Source organism: Eulemur rufifrons, chromosome 6 (assembly GCF_041146395.1).
Source record: "Eulemur rufifrons isolate Redbay chromosome 6, OSU_ERuf_1, whole genome shotgun sequence".
NCBI lineage: Eukaryota > Metazoa > Chordata > Mammalia > Primates > Lemuridae > Eulemur > Eulemur rufifrons.
In genome coordinates, this window is record NC_090988.1 from 42,164,920 (window position 1) to 42,187,523 (window position 22,604).

General features: G+C 34.1%; 1 protein-coding gene across 3 annotated transcripts in view; it reads right to left on the bottom strand.

The window, feature by feature from the left end:
- Positions 1–7,557: 7,557 nt before the first annotated feature.
- TMEM135 (transmembrane protein 135) overlaps positions 7,558–22,604 on the bottom strand; it is a 207,813-nt gene continuing 192,766 nt past the window's right edge. For all 3 annotated transcript variants that reach the window (XM_069469096.1, XM_069469095.1, XM_069469097.1), the window contains 6 exons: positions 20,927–21,094; positions 17,835–17,898; positions 16,791–16,867; positions 11,724–11,822; positions 10,870–10,937; positions 7,558–8,743 (listed from right to left, as the gene is read on the bottom strand). In XM_069469096.1, coding sequence (XP_069325197.1) covers positions 8,611–8,743; positions 10,870–10,937; positions 11,724–11,822; positions 16,791–16,867; positions 17,835–17,898; positions 20,927–21,094 — 609 coding nt within the window. In that variant the 3' untranslated portion in view covers positions 7,558–8,610. The remainder of the gene's footprint in view (positions 8,744–10,869; positions 10,938–11,723; positions 11,823–16,790; positions 16,868–17,834; positions 17,899–20,926; positions 21,095–22,604) is intronic.

Here is a 22,604-nt window from a genome sequence, read left to right on the forward strand (position 1 = left end):
TTGTCTGCGATTTTTTACTCTGTGAAACTAAGTGGAAAGGGATAGCCATGCATTCTGCCCTGTCTACTTCTGGTTTGGATTTGGCAGTTTTTTAAGTGGGGAATAATCCAGAATTCCAGTTCTGTCAGGAAAAAAACAAACAAGTGAAACAGATGACAAATCATTTGTCTAAGACCTGAAGCCAAACTGGCTCCAATAGCTGCTGGGATAGTAGTAGGAGCCAATTTCCTGGAGTACTTACAAAATCATTTGTAAGGATAATATTTTCCAGACTTTTACAGGGACAGCTAAGGGTGGATTTTTTGGTCTGCAGATTCCATAGAGTTAGCAGGCATTCAAGAGGCAGCTGCTGAGAACACTACTCCCCTATAAAGGCCTGACATAGGCACTGAGATGGAGGATAAACTATAGTCTTCACTCTTCAAACATATACCACAATCTAAAAGAGCAACAGGTGATACACAGCTAATCAGAATCAAATAAAATGTGCTTTATAGGAGGTACTGGCAAACTACTGCAGTTAAGCAAGACAGAGATGAAAGATCAGCAAAGGGCTCTCTGGGTAAAGATGCAGAGTATGGTTACAGCTTTTCATTGACCACATTCAGCCTGTCTGGTAAACTTGCCCATACTGACTATGCTTTGCTTGCTGTAGCTGGAGGAGCCTCTTCACTGGGAATTAAAGCTGCAAGTGGTGTGGTATTAGCAACCAAAAAAACAGAAATCCATTCTGACGGTGAGCAAAGTGTACACCAAATGGAACACCTGCCAAGCATATACATTTGGTATATAGTGGCACGGGCCCAGATTAGAGTGCTTGTCCACAGAGCTCAAAATCTAGCTCAGCAATGCTATCTAGTTTACTAAGAACCCACTGCTCTGCTAGTATAGAAATTAGCTTCTCAAATGCAAAAATACACCCAGTCAGGTAGTGTTTGCCCATTTGGAGTTTCCTTGTTTATTTGTGGTTGGAAAGAGGGACAGCCATATTTATTCAGGCAGATCCATCTGGAGCTTTCTTTGCCTAGAAAGCCACAGTAAATGGAAAGAACTACGTGAATGGGAAAATGGCCCTTGAGAAAACGTACAACAAAGATCGGGAATTTAAGATGCCATTTATATAGCCATCTTAACCTAAAGGAAACGTTAAAGGGCAAATGACAGACGATAACATAGACGTTGGAATCTACAGTGAGGCTGGATTTAGGAAGCTTACTTTATTCAATTTAAGTTAAGAATATCTTGGCTGTCATAGATTAATAGCGAAGTGACTGAAAAATCTAGAATTTCAGATAGTCTCTTTCTTTATAAACATGCTTAAAGTATTTTTTTTGTAGACTTATTTCTACATGGCTTAAGGGACTGATATTTTACAAATGACACTTATAAATCATAATAAACTGCTAAGATTAAAAAAGATGAATAAAACAAAACCTTGAAAGAGATGACTGAATATTTCAGGACACAGGCAGAAGTAGAAGAGTGAAGGAAAAGAGAATTCTAAATCAAAGGAGGGAAGAATATAATGGTAAATGAAACTGAGTCCTTATCTATACAGGATTAGAATATGTCAATTAGAAATGTTTTTAGCTGAAAATAACAAATTCTTGAAACAACAAATGAAGCCTGTGATGGCTAATTTTTGGTGTCAACTTGACGAGATTAAGGAATACCTGGAGAACTGGTGTGTCTGTGAGGGTGTTTCCAGAGAACACTGGTGTGTGAAGAATCTAAGTGAACTGAATGGGGAAGACCTGCCTTCAATATGGGCAGGCACCATTCAATGGACTGGGGGGCCTGGAAAGAACAAAAACAGAGGAAAGGAGAATTGGTTTCTCTCTCTCTCTCTCCTGCAGAAAGGACACACTCTTCTTCTGCCCTTGGACATCAGGACCCCAGGTTCTCCAGTCTCGGGACTTTAGGATTTATATCAACCTTCACGGCCCTCTGGGTTCTCAGGCCTTCAGTCTCGGACTGAAAATTACATCAGCTTCCCTGGTTCTGACACTTTTGGACTCGTACTGAGCCATTCTACCAGCATCCCAGGGTCTCCAGCTTGCAGAGGGCCTGTGGTAGAACTTCTCAGATTCCATAACCACATAAACCAATTCCCCAGACAAATCCCCTCTCATCTATCTATATACCTACCTATGCTACTGGTTCTGGCTCTCTGGATAACCTTAATACAGAGCCTTAAGCCATATAAATTTGTTACTCAAAATGCTCAGAGGTCTATTATGGTTATTGACATCAATTCAGTGGCTCAAGAATGTCATCTGAGAGGCAATTCTTGCTATTTTTCTGCCCTGACATCTTTAGCATGGTGGATTTTCATCTTTGTACTTCTTCATGTTTGCAAGATTGTTGCCAGAGATCTAGATTTCATTAACTAATATTAGTGTCCTGAATAAGAGAAAAAGGAAGGAGCTAAAAAGAGCTTTCCTTAGAACAGGGAGAAAAGATTTTCCCAAGAGTTTCTCAGATTTTTCTATCATATCTTAATGGCCAAGCTAAGTCACATGACCAGCCACTGGTTGGAAAAGTATCTAGACAAGAATAAAGGTGTGACATGAAAGACTCACAACAATTATGATTTATCCCTGAAGATGGGCATACCGCTGTCTTAAACAACATCAGCGTTCTATCAGCAAGGAAGAAGGATTAAACAGCCCATTAAGATGATCAATTAACCATGACTACAATCCCATTTTTTAATTTTAAGTTACAGGAAGAGTTCTAGTGTGGGGGGGAAAAGGATGCCCAGATGATTCAATTATACCTCTAGTTTCATAGATTCATTTATTGCACCCTCTTGGGACTTAACACAGCCTTAGTGCTACTCATGAACAATGACAGGCTTTCGAAAACTATAGACTCAGATGTAGATGCAACTGAATTTCTTCCTGAAGCTTTGCAAATTTTATCTATTACAAATTAAATTTCAAAAGAAGGAAACTGAAAATTCTATTCATATAAAAACTCTTAATACATTTAACATATTCTCAACTTAATTAAGGAAATAACTGCTGTCCTTTCTTAAGCATCACAGGCCATTCAATCATTCATGCCACAAACACTGAACACTTTGATGGAGCAAAGTATCTTGTTACTTAATTCCTAGTTTGACTACTGACCTCCAATTAGATTTATATTTATAATAAATGCTTGTAGACACGCCCCCTACATTAATGATTCTGAGAAAAATCCCCCTTCCTCTCCCTTCATAGACTGCGTCTCTTCACTGTGCCAAGCTTGGTAGTGTACACTGTCATAAATGTCACTGAGACACGACTCTAAATATTCCCATTTTGACCGAATCGCTCTAGTTCACTTCTGAGGGGTGAGGGGAGAAATGGGAAGTACCTCTTTTCTTCCAGACTCAACAACGTTCCCTCAGGCTCTTGCCTGATTAAGAGTCAGACTGATGCTTATACCTGTGCTGCATGGCCTACTAGTCCTCACTTCAATTTTCCCTGATACAAGCAGGAAAATATGCACCTCTTTTTTTTCCCTTAGGAACTCAAGCTAAAGAGATCAATGGCAAAAATATGGTAGGAAAGCACAGGCTTGGAAAGGTAAAAAAAGAAAAAAAAAAAAAAGGAATAGGAAGAAAGAGAATAAGGCTTGAAATGGTGTTTATAGCATCTTCGCATCCATTTCTTTTGGCATCCTACTCCATAATGACTAACAACAGGATGTACTTTCTGCTTAAATCCTTTTAAACCTTTGGTACCAATCCTTCTCTATGGCCTCAGGGTACTCTTGGGGGACCAAAAATAATCTGAAAAGAAAATTCATTTAATAAGTTGATTAATGACTGAAATATTAATATGTTTAACAGATATTAAAGAAATAAATCTCAGAAATTAACTGGTCCAAATTAAGGCATGGACAAAAGTAGTACTGCGGGGTAACTTCAGCCAATATAGGTCCACAAGCCCACTCTGTGGGAGCCTGGACCTCTCAAGCCACAGAGGGAAGGTGAGTCCGAGCAAGGCCAGTAAAGGCATGTTGTGTGCCCGTGGCCTCTTGGCCTTTGTGCCAAGACCAGGGGACATCCCATCACCTACAGTCTGACAAGATCAGAACGTTATGCTGCATGGCAGGAGAGATGTGGCAGAAAACTCAGCAGGCAAGCTACAGTAGCTGAGAGTTGGAGAAAGAAGTACAAATTTCACTTGTCCCTGTTCACCAGATGGTGTGTGTCTGTGGTTATTACTGGGATTTGCAGGTTTGCAGGACAAAGGATAAAGCCCAAAACATTATTTCACTTAGGACACATTTGGAGGAGGGACAGACAGATGGGGGAAAAATGTAGAAAGTAAAAGGAAATAGGAAATAGGTTCTTGACCCTTCTGGGTAGCTACAGCACACTCCAGAGTCAAACAAATGATGTTATGGGGTTGTAAGAAGAGAACTGATTGACTACTCTGGAGTTAAAGGTTTCACATACAGGGAAACATGTCTTTCTTCATCTGTGCAACTACCATCCTGTCTAAGAAACACAGAGTTATATCAAAAATCACTGTCCCTGGAAATGTTTACTTCACTGTTGCGATCCCTCCAGAGCCCCCCACTTGACTGGCTAGCAGCAAAGGTTGCAAGGGAACTCTCCAGTCCGAGGAGCTGAGTTAACATAAAGTAACACACCCGCAAGCAACAGAAGCGCAAGAGGCACAGGGATGAGGTGGGGGGAGGCAAGAGGCCAGGCATAAAGATTCCACAGGTGGGAACATGGAGAAAGCAGAGAATTGAAATGGGGAGGGGAGAGAAAGGAGAGGGAGAGAGAGTGCCCACATCAAATAGCAAGACAACAATTTCTAAAAGACCAGATATAAATTCTTTACTCCAACTAAAAGTCATTTCCTTTTCTTGCCATATAAAATAGCACACATTCTTACCACAGCTGTGAGCTCAAGGCCATTCACTGCCCTGCGGCAGTTTTAGGACTCATGTTACAGCACGGTCAAGTTCCAGCCCCTCCTGTGCTTCTAGAAGTCACACAGCAGGGTCAGTCTCATTTCTTTGTATTTACTCTTTTTATAACTTCAGGGCTATTACAAGTAGTCACCTGAGGCCAAGTCAGCACCCTGATCTCAGGGTCACCTTAGTCCCTGACACTCTGTTCCTTGTTAATTCCACAAGAAGAAGAAATTATAGAGCTAGCACCAACAGTAAAGGGCTATAAAAAGGAAGGCACAAAGATGAAGCAACTGTAAGAACAGTCTCCTAGGCCTCTACAATTAAGGTAATGTTGTTACTTATCACAGTCAAAGCCCAGTCCTACAGAAAATACTCATTGCTTCTCCTTTTCTTATGTTTTTTTCTTGGTCACTCATTTTCAGTTGAGTGAAATGAATAAATTCTTTGTGTGAAAATGAATACTAAGGAGATAAGCCACAATAGCTCAACGTGTTAGGGGGGATAAAGTTTATCAGCTATCTTAGCAAGAAATGAAGACTTTTGACTTTGTGGAGCAAAGAACTTTGTTTTCATGTAAAACTATAATAGTTTCTTCTTATACAAATAAAAATAAATCATAGGAAGAATTCAAGGAATCTCTGGGCTGATAGCTTCTCTGTTCCAAAAACAACAAGAACACGTGGGTCACTGCTCCAGTGGGCACCTCCCCTTAGGCCATGCCAAGAGGCTTCCCAGCCACCACCAGGGGAAAGGTTGATTATAACACAGGCAAGTGGACAAAGCTCCCTGACAGTAAGGGATATTGATTTTCATTACCTATGCATTGTAGAGGATTTAGAAACTCAGGGATATGATAAAATACAAGCAGAAACAATTTTGTCAGCATTAACTACTAAATCGAATGTTAGCCTAGACATAGTCTACAAGGAGATGAACACTTGAGCACAAGAAAATACTGTGTGACAAATACTCCTTCTGGGTTTCATAAAAAAAGATATACTCATTCTGGATAAAAGTGAATTATAAAATCTGAGAGCAAAAAGTAAAAAAAGATGAAATTCTAAATTAAATAAAAACTGACTAAACAACAACAAATGTAGGCAAAAAAAGGAACTAGATATGGAGTGACAACTATGTTTACAGATCAAGAAAAAAGTTACAGAAGCAAACACAGAATTTATAAAAAAATAACTGAACCAAAGGTGTTATTTCAGAAATGTGTAATAAAATGGACACTGAAATTAGCTGATGAAAAAACTGGTAAGGATCTAATAGATTTGAGAAAATTTGTTATTTTGCAAACTCAATCTTTACTTGATTAATACTAACTCTAGGATTGTATTAATACAGGAAATAGCAATGAAATGACCTTAATACTACTGCCCTAAATGCACCGTTTTTCATTCTCAGTCTACATAAAGATGTCAGAAAGACTAAAGGGGCATATAACTTCCATTTCTTCAGAGTATAAATAAACTAAAAAACATGTTTTGGAATGGAAAGCTCTATTTGACTTTATTTATGATGCCAAAAAGTTGTCAGTCAATACCTGATTAGGTAGAGGTAGAAAGATAATGATTTTGATTGTCTTCAGGAACACAAAGTGTCTTTGTGTTTGCTTGAACAACTACATTTTACACTACATCCCAATGAAATCAAACTGGACTTTTCGATTCACCACTGCAAATTAGTTAATTATTCATTCAAGCTAAACATTCATTATTGTATTCTGCTTCATGATGGTTATTTCATTTTACATTTTATATAAACCTTAAAAAAAAGACTGCAATTTATAAAAAAGAAAAAGTAAATTGTAACAATGCACTTTTTGACCAGCAAAATTTTACTAAACAATCTCAGCAAATTTCATAATTTGTCTTTCAGTATCATAGTCTTTTAATGTTTATGGAAACAATTACTTATGAATTAAAACATTTTTAACCTGACAAGAAAAAGTATAAACATAATTGCTGAATAGAGAAAATGAGGTGCAGGTAACAGTGCTTTAATACTTCATTTTCAAAAATAAACACAGTGCCAATCGTCATTTTGATTCCAGTGAATAAAAAGTTAAAATTAACTTTATTAATCAATTTTGAAGTCTGAAACCAAAATGATCCTTCAACAGCATTGCCAAATGGACAGGTCAATTCTAAAAAGTTAATCACAAAGCAAAATTTTGACCAAATTAAAATGGCTCATTCTGTTACTATGGTACCAGAGTCTGCCTTTTTGTTGGGTTTCAATTTGCTATAGCAACGAAGGATAGGATTACATATAAACAGAAGTATACAAGACTTGATGAAATTGAATATGGTAGATTAAACATTTTTAAAGTCTTGGTTATAATTCCTTTTGCAACAACAGTTCTACTGCATAATTTACAATGGCCTAAAAAGTTTTTAGCAACAAAATTATATTAAAAAAATACCATGATGCCTATAAGTTACATTAACTATAGACATCACAACCATTTAAGCTTTTTATTAACTTAGAAAAGTATGACTTTTCCCTGAAAAACTCTAAATAGTCATATTTCAATTACAGCTGTCCTGAACTACTTTCATAATCAACATGATTGTATTTCGTCACTTCTTTATTCTACCAGTAAAAATGGTGACAATGATTTTTAAAAAGAAGGCTGGAGAACCTGAATCCAATCAGTGATGAAATGGACTTTTTAAACAACCACTGGGTTTTTATATTGTCTTTAGTTGTAAAACATCCATTATATAGGTGAAACAGCTGAAAGGCCATAAACTGCCAAACTTTCTAAAATTACTTTTGATCCCTTCTAAAACAATGGCATATAAACTGAGCTATGAAGAATTACATCCTTATAAATGATGACAAACATAATAAACCTATAGAAGTTTTATAAGTTTTGTTTTAACAATATTCAAGTGTAATGCTTTTACAAAAGATAAAAACATACATTTTAACTCTGTCAGATGTGTCCATTTCCATTTGCTCCTAACCTGCCATTAGTATATAGGTTCGCTGGGCTCCCAAATTGCCCAAATGGTCACGGAGAGAGATGATATCTATCAGTTAAAAATAAGAGCATGGATACCACGACATTTACTTATCCAAATGGTATAAGACCCATCTTTGCATCCCTGAAGTAAGAATGGCCACTTTCTCCAACTAAATTGCTCTATACTAAAGCAGCATTGTCTGTGGAAAGTTACTGCAAATCTATAACATTCCATAACTACAGATACCAATTCAAAAGTTAAAAAAAATACAGACCAAATCCATGTACCCATGATCCTTTGTACATCCTAAAACGTATAAATAGTACTCTTTTTAACCAAGAATTATATTGGAATGAACTAAAGAAATCTTTTAAAGTAATTTTAAGTGTACTCCTATTTGCTATTATATATCTACATAGATCATTTGATATTGCTTGTGGACATAATTTAATAGATAATATATCAATAATGTCAACCACTACAGTGATCCACAACCTGATTCTGGCTACGGAGGAAGCTTAATTGTTAAGCAATATCTTCCTAAAAAGCTTCTATATTTCTGATTGGTATGAAAAACAAACAAAAAAAAGAGTATCTCATTGAAATAACACTGGCATTCAAGTTCGGGCCCCCTTCTTTGTGTTCACATAATTAACTCTTCAGGATAAATGATGAAACATTTAGTCACATTAATAAATTACAGTCATCTTCAAGAAAACTCTATGGGCAACTCTGGCGGTACAACTGTGTATCTTGGATCCAACCTGGGGATGAAATCCTGAAAGTATTTAGATGCACTAGTACCAAAAACATCAAGGACTTTTCGGTTCATGACCGCAAATCTGTAAGACAGAGAATACAGTAAATAGTATTTAATGAAGTCTATAAAATAAAATAATTCATTTTAGTTGACTTATCTTTTATGGGATGGAAAAACAGAAAAGGCTGACATGGCAAAAGACCAAAACTCAATGGCAAATGCAAAATTCACATGGATACTCTTCTTCAAGATTCATTTTTCATACTTTATTTAAAGAGAAAATCCCAGGTCTGAAACCCCAGCAATTACAATCATTACTTCAAACCCCTCTAGGGTTCTTTCCACTAGACTATATCAAATAGAAAATCAGGTTGTTATTTTTCTGATGAATGAAATCCTAGGAAACTAAACAATGAATGAACTAATATTTACCCATGAGGCAAAAATATTAAGTGTAATTTCTCTCATAATTGACTTCTTAATGTTTCACAATCAAAAGAAAACACATCCAAATGCGCAAACATTTAATGACTAAAAGGCAAACAGTGTATAGGTTTTCAAATTTCTAACAGATAAAAGAGTAAAAACATACTCTCATGTTATCTATTACCTAGTCTAAGATTTAAAATTTTTAAAAGACACATATGTAGCTAATGTACAAGATGGACGTTCTGTGTCTCTGTACCTATTCACAAGCATTTCCTTTCTGGACAAGACAGCTGAATGAAATTAGTTTTGAATCATTGGCCAGTATCATCATTCTAACAGTCAATAAGTATGGCTTGCAGTTGTTTTCCAAAGTAAGTTCTCTTATAAAATAACCAACCAGAAAAACTCACTAATGTGGCCAGGTGTAGTGGCTCACACCTGTAATCCTAGCACTTTGGGAGGCCAAGGCGGGAGGATTGCTTGAGGCCAGTTCAAGATCAGCCTGGAAAACAGACCAAGACCTTGTTTCTGCCAAAAATTGAAAACTCAGCTTGGTGTGGTGGCTCGCACTGTAGTCCCAGCTACGGGAGGCTGAAGCAGAAGGATTGCTTGAGCCCAGGAGTTTGAGGGTGCAGTGAACCATGATGATGCCACTACACTCTAGCCTGGGCAACAGAAGAAGACACTGTCTCAAAAAACAAAAACAAAAACAAAAAACCTCACTAATGTGCAGAAAACTAAATGACAAAAATGATTAAACAATAATAATATAAAGGATACATAATGTCATGGCTACGAGGAAGAATTCTAAAGCCAGACTGCCTAGCTTATATCCCAGCTCCTTCATTAACTAGCTGTGTGACTCCGGCAAACCATCTGACCTCTCTGTACATCTCAGTTTCTTCATATATAAAACAGGGATAAATAATAGTACCTAACTCGTAGAGCTATTTTAAGGATTAAATACATATGTATGTATACATGTATATTGTATGGATCTTAAAACCATATCTTGGACATAGTAAGCACTATACAAGCATTTGGTATTATTAATGATAGTAATATTAACAGCAGCTGTAATTTACTGAATGCCTACTAAGTACTACTATAAACACTTTAATTTTCCTACAACCATACAATGTATGAATTATTGTTTCACGTAGAAGGAAATTTAGGCTCATGAAGGTAAATAACTTTCTCACAGTAACACAACTGAAGATATGACAGCTGGAGTCAAACTTAGGTCTGTCTGATACCAAAGCCCATGCTCTTTCTATTAATATTAGGTCAAACTGGCCACCAAAGAATTAGATTAAGATCAGGGAAACAAACAAACAAACCAAAAAAACATGATAAGAAAGACAAAGGAAAATACACCTACAACAATAAGCAACAGAATATGACCATTTTTCCAAAATGGAAATCAGTTAATTATGTAGAGATGATCTTTAATGAATATGTTTAATATTTTTAACAAAAAAGGAGTCAATGATTCAAAAAGTTAGGCTTAAGTATTTATACAGCAACTAACTAGCAGTTAGAAAAGCAAAATGATATTAATCCAGAACACTTAAAATATCTAAAATATTACAGGGCAAAGTCAGAATAATGTTCACTCAAGGAATGCCCCATGTTATTCTTATTAAGTTGGTCATATTTAATTTACATATGAATACTTTACCACTGAAAGAACAATCCCTCAAAAAGACAAAAATATTCATAATCTTTTAATGAAAATTGCTTTTTTCTATGAGCATTTAAAACATCTAAGTCACTTACTTGCCCTTGGTGAGCCTTAAAAGGAACTTCCAGTAAGATGGTCGCAAGGTATGAACTTCCATGACAGCCTAAGATTCAGTTAGAGACTTCTTTTAGTAAATACAAATATTACCAGCAGTTTTAGGCAATAGAGTTGTTTTATCTCTATCTTTATTGCTCATTGTATTTTAAAAATGAAAGTGATGACAATAATATGTTATTTATGTTTAAGTCAAGAACTACCAAGAATCTTTGTAAATATGCCTTCAAATAGAAATGCTGCTTTGGAAATAATTAAGTAAACAGTCATTACTGCAGGGAAGCATTTACTGAGTACCCATTAGATAGCTGACAATTCACTAGTTTTAATGAGTTTATCAACCTGGCAGCATTCCATGAGAATGAGCAAATAAAATCTCTCCACAAAACTTTGTAATAACCCTAAAACCATAAACATCAACAATAATGATTACAGAATTTAAAGAGATTGAATAATGCTTCTATTAAACTAGTTCTCCATTCTCATTCCCTGAGTAATATTGGAGAAACGCAAATTATTCATATTTATACTTATGGTATTTTTTTCCTTGAAGATGGATAATTAAATTGAGACATTCAACCAAAGGTACTGGAGTAATAATTTACCTTTAAATTGCAGTCTACTTAAACCTAAAAACTGGTGTGCTTATAAAACACATTAAGTTAACATGTTTAATGATTTGAAACTTACAAGCTATCTTGCTGAAAAAACAAAAATGAAGTACAAAATGTAATTCTGTAAATAGAAACATTCCCAGATTTTATTTTCCCCTCATTAGATTAATGTACACTAAAAACAAATCATTCCATTTCTCATTTCAAAAAGCTATACTTACTGCCTGGAAGCAAATTGCTGTAGAGATGGAATAGATTATAGTATCTGCATGAGGAAAATAGGGAACCTTCCCTGCTTCAATGCCTTTGAAATACATTGTCTGCAAAACAAGCACAGGCAAGAGTTATTTAAAAAAAAAAAAAAAAAAAAAACTTTAAAAAGCATTAACAATGTGGTTGCGCGGGTATGCTCCCTACCTACGACTATGTTTTCTACCTTTCTGAATCCTAACACTCCCTTCAGACCTTAAACCATATGTCACATCTTCCTTCTTCCCTTTCCTTCACCCCTTCACTCGAAATCCCAGCTGTAAGTAATAATACTTTTCTGTGAAATTCAATAGCACTTCATTTCTACTGCTTTTATGTCACATATTCTCCAATGCTTTCTGTATAATGCTTAGGTCCTCCTTTGCCTGTTAGATAAATAACAAAATAAATATTAATAATAAAACAATAAAAGCCATATATAACAAACCCATAGCCAACATCATATTGAATGGGGAAGTGTTGAAATCATTCTCCCTAGGAACTGGAACGGACAAGGATGCCCACTTTTACCACATCTATTCAACATAGTCCTGGAAGTCCTAGCCAGAGCAATCAGGCAAGAAAAAGAAACAAAGGGCATCCAAATTGGAAAAGAGGAAGTCAAACTATCTGTGTTTGCTGAAAATATGATCTTATACCTAGAAAATCCTAAAGACTCCTAGAATGGATAAGTAAATTCAGTAAATCCTCAGGTTACAAAAATCAATGTACACAAATCAGTAGCATTTCTATACATTAAAAACAACCAAGCTGAGAATCAAATCAAGAACTCAATCTCCTTTACAATAGTTGCTAAATAAATAAATAACCTTGGAATATACTTAATCAAGGAGGTAAAAGATCCCTACAATGAGAAGTATAAAACACTGATAACAGAAACTGTAGATGACACAGACAAAAGCAAAAACATCCTACATTCAGGGATTAGAAGAACCAACATTGTTAAAAGGTCCATACTGCCCAAAGTAATCTACAGATTCAATAAAATTCCCATCAAAACACAAGCATCATTTTTCATAAAATTAGAAAAAACAACCCTAAAATCCATATGGAACCAAAAAAAGGGCACAAATAGCCAAAGCAATCCTAAGCAAAAAGACCAAAGCTGGAGGCATCACATTACCCAACGTCAAATTATACTACAAGGCTATAGTAACCAAAACAGCATGGTACCCGCACAAAAGTAGCCACATAGATCAATGGAACAGAATAGAGAACCCAGAAATAAAGCCACATACCTACAACCAATAGATCTTTGAGAAAGCAGACAAAAGCATACACTGGGGAAACGACACCCTATTCAAGAAATAAACATCCTACGTTCAGGGATTAGAAGAACCAACATTGTTAAAAGGTCCATACTGTTAGGAAATGGTGCTAGGAAAATTGCACAGCCACATGCAGAAGAATGAAACTGGACCCCTATCTCTCACGATATACAAAAATTAACTCAAGGTGGATTAAAAATTTAACCGTAAGATCCGCAGCCACAAAAATATTAGAAAAAATCTAGGAAAAATTACCTTTGCCATTGGCCCACATAATTTATGACTAAGACCCCAAAAGCAAATACAACAAAAACAAAAATAAATGGGACTTCATGAAACTAAAAAGCTTCTGCACAGCCAGAGAAATAATCAACAGAGTAAACAGACAACCTATGGAATGGAAGAATATTTGCAAGCTATACATCTGACAAAGGTTTAATATCCAGAATCCATAAGGAATTCAAACAAATCAGCAAGAAGAAAACAAATAACCCCATTAAAAGCTGGGCAAAATACATGAACATACATTTTCCAAAACAAGAGAAACAAATGGCCAACAAACATATGAAAAAATGCTCATATGTCAGAATGGCCAAGTTAAAAAACAATAAATGTTGGTGTGAATGCAGTGAAAAAGGAATGCTTATATGCTGTTCGTAGGAATGTAAATTAGTACAACCTCTATGGAAAACAGAATGGAAATTTCTCAAAGAACCAAAAGTAGACCTACCATTCAATCCAGTAATCCCACTTCAGGATCTACTCAAAGGAAAAAAAGTCACTTTACTTAAAAAAAAAAAAAAAAAAAAAAAAATCTGCACCTGTATGTTTACCACAGCACAATTGTGAGGATATGGAATCAACCTAAGTGCCCACCAATACATACACACACACACACACACACACACACCCCGTGGAATACTACTGTGCCATTAAAAAGAATGAAATAACGTCTTTTGCAGCACCTTGGATAGAACTGGAGGCAATTATACCAAGTGAAGTAACCAAGGAACAAAAACTAAATAACACATGTTCTCACTTACAAGTGGGAGCTGAGCAATCGGTATGCATGGTCATACAGAGTAACATAATGAACACTGGAGACTCAGAGGGGAAGGGTGGGAAGGGTAGGAAGGAGTGCAGCATGACAAATTACTTATTGGGTACAATGTATACTATTCAGGTGATCAGTATATTAAAAGCCTAGACTTCTCCACTAAACAAATCAACCATGTAATAAAAAACCATTAGCACCTCCTAAATCTATTAAAACAAACAAAAAAAATACACATTATGTATAGAAAGAAGACTGGGATAAATTTGAGTCTTCAAAATAAGTAAGCAAAAATGGCATTTCATGTATTAATATGAGAACGTAGTTGGATCTTTATTGAATTTGAACCCGGAAATTTAGGTGGCTTTTTCTTAACTAAAGTTATGATGTTAACCTAAAATCTAATAAACAATCTATGCATAATTTTAAAAATTAATAAAGTATAAAACCAAAACAAAATAATAACCCTAGCTACTTTGGGAAGCAGCTATGAAACATCTTTTACAAACAAGATATCAATGTTGGTTTCCTCTTGTGTCAAACAATATATTTTTGCCACCTATGGGTTATTTTCTTTCTCCCACTCTCCTTTTCCTCTCCATTAGCAAGTCTTGTCAAGTCCACTCCTAAACATAAACCAAATCTGTGTACTCCTCTGCATCTCTACTGCTAGCGCCCTGGTACAAGCCACCATCTCCTGCCAGAGACTAACTGTTCTCTCAGCTTCCAGTATTGTTTCCCCCTACTACACTCTACATAATAGCCAAAATGTTCTTCTTAAAATATGAATTAAATCATGCCAATCTCATGCTTAAAACTCTTCAGTGGTTTCCAATTGCACTGAGGAAAAAAACTAAACTTCTTACCCCAGCTTTTAAAATCTTACATGATCTGGCTCCTGCTGTCTTCCTGATTTCATTAAGTGTACATTATCTCAGTCTCTCTCTTTAATTCTCTTTCTCTCTCTTTCTGTCTCTCTCTCTCTCACACACACACAATTGGGTAAAGCAAATATGTAATTCTCTTAATGTCATTAGGGACACAGATTTTCAGTGAGAGAAAACTCTCTGAAAATCAAAAAATTTAAAAAGAATCTATCATCTTAACTTTGAAACAGAATATCAATATACTCCAAATCTATTTTGTCTCTCTAAAAAGAAGGTAGGGGTGGGGAGGAAGGATTCTCTAGCTCCTTTCACTGGGAAAGCCAAGAAACAATAACTAGCCTGGGAGCAAATATACTCTAGCACCTAGACTAAAGTCTCTAAATACCATTTCCCATTAGAAGAAATTGGAAGCCATTAGAGAAAAGGCTGACTCAATGTCTGGGGCGAAAATGTCCAAGATGAGCCTGGAATATCTTGTCTTATAGCAAAAAAGCTATCAAGAATAATGGTATTATGTCTAAACAAACAAGAGTCAACTTGAGGCTCTCATGGCCAAAGATGAGGACAATTTGAGCATAATGACTGTAATGGGTTAAAATAAATCAAGCATGTTAAAATCTATGTTTTTATAATGATACTTGAAAATAAAGACTCATGTCAACTTTGCAATATGTTACAGTACTCACTCACTTTGAACACTGGTAAATAAAGGGCAGTAAACAAGCATTTTATTTAGACTTTCCTGAGCAAACTATTCAGAGTAACAAAATAGTTGAAAAGTTCTTTTTAGAAGCATTCTAGTTAATAAATACAAAAGAAACAACAATAGTAGATTATTACCATTTTGCAACCCTTAATGAAATAATGAATCCCAGTAATGATCATTAATGACTGCTAAAACTACGAGGTGAAAGACTACTGGGGAACCTAATGTTGGCACTATCAACATCCGAGCCCACTGATTAATCTCATCATTATAAAAGAAGAGATAACTAGACATTTTTGTGGCTCCTGATGTGATACAACAGGAAGTTCACACACACAGTAAACGTAAAGTATGTTTGCCACCACCCCCCCCCCAAAATTGGATTTTAATTTGCCTAAGCCTCAAGATCTAGTTAACAATTTAGGAAATACATGAGTTGAAAAAACACGATAAACACCAGTGAGGATGCAATTAGCAAAATCCAAAATATGGGAAATTCTTCAACAAATGAATGGCCAAAAAAAAAAAAAAAAAGAGACTGCTTAAATCTTGATTCAAAAAAAGTAATGGCAAAAAGACATTTATAAGATAATCAGTGAAGATGTAAACTCTAATTGGATATATGATAATATTAAGAAATTACTGGGGGAGGGTTAATTTATGATAATGGTATTGTGGTTATATTTTGGTAGTATTGTTGATTTGTTTGTTTTTAAGAAGACTTTAGCCTTTAGCCTTTATTCTTTAAGGAGTCTTTATCCTGAGTTGTTTATAGATAAAATGATATAATGTCTGGGATTTGCTTTAAAATAATTAATTACCTGGGGGGCTGAGGACTACAGATGAAAGAAGATTGGCCAAATGCTAATAACTGTTGAAGCTGCATGGTGGGCGCATGATGGTTAATTATACTGTTCTTTCTACACTTATGTATATTTGAAAATAACACACACACAAATAGGGGAATTGACTTTGCAAAACTTTTATAGGATTAGAATTTACTTTTGTAACTGGGATATATACTTGCTGCTTAAGCAGTCAAATAGTAGCTAAGAAAGCTTTATATCTTTTGGAACTGTTCGCGCATGAAAATTTTTGCTTACCTCCACCAATTTGGATGCTAAATACATGGAAATTGTTGTGCTTTTATAAAACATCATTGATACACCTGCCAAAAATCCTGAAACAACAAACAAGAAAAACTAATCAGATCATAAGGTATTTCTTTGTTGTTATATCATCAGAAATGTTAATTAACTTAAATAGGAAAGAAGTGATTTGTAGCACTGCCTCTTGTTTCAACACAACGAAGGACAGTAATACACCAGATGACATTGAAATAGGGTGAGTTCTTATTACTACATATTTTTAAACTAAAAAATTGACCTTCAGAGTTAGAAACAAACAGTTCTGACTGATGTATAACAAAACACTTTAAATTTCAATTTTGACTTTAAAAACAGCAGTAGTGTTGCCAAATATAACAATTTTTAAAAATAATTTTTTAAAGACTATTTGTATCATTTCCAATTTTAAGTGGAAATATTTATTTATCTATTCTCCTAATAGTTCAAATTATTTTTAGTGCTATCATCACATTTATGTCCATAACATTGCCTTCATTCTATAAATGGAAAACAAGGGAGTGGAGGGCTGGAATACTAATGGTAAAATTATTACTAATAAATACCTGATAAATTATTTATTTAACTTAAGTAATACATATAACACACTTATAGGAAATGATCTTTAGTTTTTACTTTTATAAAGTGATTAAGTTCCTTTAAAAATGATTACTAAAATATTTATTATTTTCTAGTGGTAAAACAAGAATTTTTAAAGACGTCTACTTAGACTTCCATTCATCACTTATATAATAATATAAGTTTTTATGCTCTTTTGTGACACAATACAGGATTTCTGGCCTGTAGCAGGGCAGATACCCAAGTCATTATATTGCCAACTCAAAACACCAGATGGCAAGTGTGCCATGATATAAAATGTTTGGATGAGTGCCTCAACAGGGATTCTATTACAATAGAGAAAGGAAGATACATAGAAATTGGATATATTTGGAAGCTATTTCAGATTCGTTCCTACCATTGATTGATATAATAATAATCATTCATTTTTTATTATTCTTTTACCAGCTATAATAGCATGTAGTTCATCATCTAGGTTTCGGACCCAGCGCAGGAAGCAACTAGTACCCTGTATTAAGGAAAAAATACAATGACTTAGGTCATTTTATTTGTAGAAGAAAATGCATGAAAACAAAAACAATTGTAATGAGTGATTCGCTAGATGACCTTGGAGGCAAATTGGTGATCTTATCTAAATGAAACTGAATAAATAGAAAAATTATGAACAACAATCTTTTATAAAGTTATTGTTCTGGATAGACTCAATTAAGAAATTACACATAATATTTTTATTGTACTGATTTTTCAAAATCTATAAATTCTACTTTTGCCTAGATCTAGAATAATGGGAAAAGTGTCACTCCCATTCTAAAAGGAAGAAAAATCTGGATAAACTACAAACCTGACAAGCCAGAATTCTACATCTAGAGAAAGTATTTTTCAATATTTAAGGTGAAATAAAGACCTTTTCCAGAACGATAAAAGGTAAGAAAATTCATCACCAGCAGATATGAGCTACCAAAATGTTAAAAGCAGTTTTTCAGGTAAAAGGAATATGATACCAGACAAAATTCTGATCTGTAAAAAGAAATGGAGAACTCTGGAAATGTAATAAAGGTAAATTTAGAAGACATATTTTTCTTATCTTTAATTGCACTGAAAATGAATTAAGTATCTAAAGCAGGGGTTAGCAAACTATGGCTCACCAGTCAAATCTAGCCTGCTACCTGTTTTTATATGGCTTGGGAGCTAATAATCATCTTTACAGTTGTAAATGGATGAAAAATAAATCAAAAGAATAACAATATTTTGTGACATGTAAAATTATATGAAATTCTAATTACAGCATGATAAAGGTTTACTGGAACACAGCCATGCTCATTCAATATTGTCCATGGCTGCTTTCACACTATAATAATGCAGAGTTGAATAGTTGTTTGTGACAGAGACCTTATGGTCACAAAGTCTAAAATATTTACTGTCTGGCTCTTTAAAGAAAAAGTTTGCTGACCATGGGGCTAAAGTAAAAATACTAACAATGTATTGTGGAGTGTATAACATATGTAGAGACAAATGTATAACACAAAGGATGGGAAGGAGGAATCAGAAGTATAGCGGTGTTAAGGTTCTTACACTATACATAAAGTGGCACAATATTGATTAAAGATTGGCTGATAAAAATATATATTATAAATGTTAAGGCAACCACTAAATTAAAACAAAGAAGTATAAATATCAGCCACTAGTAAAGATAGAATGGAACCACACAGAAAAATACACAATCAATCTAGAAGGGAGAAAAAGAAAAAAAAAAAAAGGGGGAGATTTAAAATCAACTATATCATAAGTATATTATATGTAAACAGTATAAACATATCAATTAAAAGATTATCAGATTGGATAAAAAGGGAAGAAACAAGTTTATGTGATCTAAAAGAAACCAACTTTAAAAATGAAGACAAAGATTAAAGTAAAAGAATGAAAAACAGTATCCCATCAAATGCTAAACAAAAGAAAGCTGGAGTAGCTATATTAATATTAAACATGGTAGACTTCAGAACAAGGAATATTACCAGGGATAAATAGGAATCTCACAAAATGAAAAAAGGGTCAGTTCACCGAGAAACAGAAAAAATGAGGTTTATTTACCTCATCTCTGAATTGCATTCTTACAAAGATACTAATGGCATGGACAATTTCTTTTGAAAAACCACATATGGCTTTTGAACACACTGTATGAATATTTTCTATGAGATTTTCTGACCCAGTTGCTCTTTCCTAGTTTAATACCATTAGTTTGTATTACTTAAGCAAATAAATGGTAATAGAAATAGAAAACAAAACACACTCTGAGATATGCTAGATAATGGAAAATAACCAACCTGGGGCTAAAAATGTTAGAGATATTATAATATACATGTAAACATTTAAGAATTTCTGTTAAGTATAAATACAAACACTATGACATGACAAATGAAAAAGAATGTGAATTTGAACATGTAATTACCAAAATTTGTCCTTAACTCTTGTATATTCAAAGATATTAGTAATGTTTTCTAGTCAAACCATATTGAAAATGTTTTTAACATTAGTAATATTTTATAAAAAGTGATTCATTACCTATAGTTTATAGTTTGTTACTCCTTTCCATTTTAAAAGACTTTCTCCGTATCTACCTTTTATGAATAAATTTTTATATGAAATGATACATGACCATTTTACCCAAAGTAACTCCAAAATTCAATTTTATCAGCATTAATTTTCTTTGAGTTTAACAAGAATAATATATGTGTGTATGTGTACACATGCATATATATGTATGCATATATATACACACAGGTCAACCTTAATTAACACACTTTACCACTTAGAACCTATATTTAGATATAAAATCTAAATTTTAACTGTTTAATATGTCACTAATCTGATTTATATATTCGTGATTCCATTAAACAAAGTCTATTCTTAAAGTTGCAGAGTACTGTGTCAAGAATTATCTTTACATATATGTTTAGGTGTGGGTTTATGTTGGTGTGGGCACATTTATAGGATTATACAGAATGGGTGTTAGAATTTTAACTCCGGTTATCTGAGACAGTGTAGTAGGCCTAGTGAGTGGGTGGAGGAAGGAAAAAGTCTTTGTTTATATAAGCTATAATAGAAAATCCTTACTCATTCTATCAAGTTTTGATATCACCTAGAAAGTTCTAAAATATATTTAAATTAATAAACAAGCAGGAAATATGATTAAGAAAAACATACCAGGTATATTAATATCATTTTTGATGTTGGGAATATCAGAAAATTCATATCCTCTCAGAATATCAATTGAAAAAGAAAATGAGTCTTTGAGAATCTTTAATATTATATGTAAATGCAAACATGTCTACACATTCAAGCACATCAAATAATATTTTAAAAGAAAAAGTTTCTCCAACTTCAATTCTCAATATATTATATATATTTGGTGATGTCAAGATGTTTATGAATACTCCAGAAAGAAGCATTAAATAATGACAGATGAATTAAGGTCATATCTCATTTAAACAACAGCCATATCTAATTCTCATTATTCTTTCCATTTCTGAAAACCTTACCTTGTATATGCTAACAAAAGAGCCAAGAAAAGCTCCGAGCTGGAAGTTTTCTTTATTGTAGAAGAGAGAAAGTAGCCGGGATGGCTGTGTAAACAGATGCCTAAATGCAGAAGGGATTCGGAGGCAGCACTGGATCAAGTATCCCACACTAAACATTCTGATGAAACCCTAGAGAAAATTGGGAAGAAATTCTGATTTACAACCAAATTTTGAAGTTTGATAGAATGTGAATTTTACTCTCTGAATCAAAACCAGAGTCAAAAAATTTTAATAGAAGTTTATAGCACAGCAATTTGCAAAATAAAGTCTTAAAACCTCAAACAATAATTTCAAAACAATTACCTTAAAAATAAGGGTGAAATCTTGGAGTGAGTATACTTTCTTTGATATACAAAGACTTAAAAATTCTCACAAGCACTGGCCAAGCTTGCCTATGCACCAAAATTCCACTTCTTGACATTTTGTTGACAATAACCAGGATTTTAAATTCCTAAACCACAAATGAATTTTAGAGACAAAAGCACTGAAATTCCAAAAAATAGTTAACAAAACCAAATGCTTTTGGAAATTTTAACAGAAAACTACTCTTAATCATTATTAGCATGAATAGGAGTTCTATTGATAGAAAAATAATTTTATTATTTGTTTAGACCTTTGTACTAACTTCCTCAATGATCAGATTAAAAGAATTTCCCATAAAAAATAATTATATCTAGGTTTTTATTCCTGTGCTCAACTGTCAGACTAAACCATCTCTAAGGAATAGTAGCTTTAAGATACACTAAACTAAACTTGAAAAAGCAAATCCACTACAAATCCGTATTTGCTGCCAACATTTCTCTATATTTCCTTCAATTTTTTATAGTGCAAAAAAGATCTAGAGAGGATGACTAGTAACAAATTTATGAAAATGAAGTTTAGATGTGTGAGAGACTGAAAAGTTAATTAATTAACTTAATACTGAGAGACTGAAAAATTACAATTAGCACAAAACATTAACAGAAAGAGTAGTATTTTATATACAAATCAACCAGTACATTGTAATAATACCAGTCTCCATCCTCCTCCTCTCTCGCCCCTAGGGGAATGGGAAAATATCTATCTCTTAGCAGTGCTTGCCTGCTATGTTCCACAGGTCAGGTTTGTATTACCCAGATTGCAGCTTTCTTTTCTAGAAAAAATTGAATTACTATGAAGGAACATTGGTTAATTTACCTGAAACTACCTAATACCTGATTAAAACATGAAATCAAATCGTCCAGTTACTGTGAATTATAATGCACTTGCTTAACTGAAACTGCTTAGTATATGTTTAATGCATGAAACAAAATGGTCACACTTTGATCTCGCCGCCATTGATGACCTTATAATGTTAATCTAAGGATTCATACATCACAATCACATTACAATCTTTTCATGTTGTTTTCAAAAGATCCACTCATCCATGTGTTCGGGAAATATTTGCTGAATGCCTATTATGTGTCAAAGCATTACACTAGATGCTGGGTATACAGTTATAAGGAGGACACAAAGTTCTTGCCTTCATGGAGCTTTCATGCTTATTAAAGGAAGAGAAAATAAAGGAAGAGTAAACAAATAAACACAAAATAATTGCAGATCATAAATGTTATAAAGAAAATAATCAGGGCACTAGGATAGAAATTAAGACATGAGACAA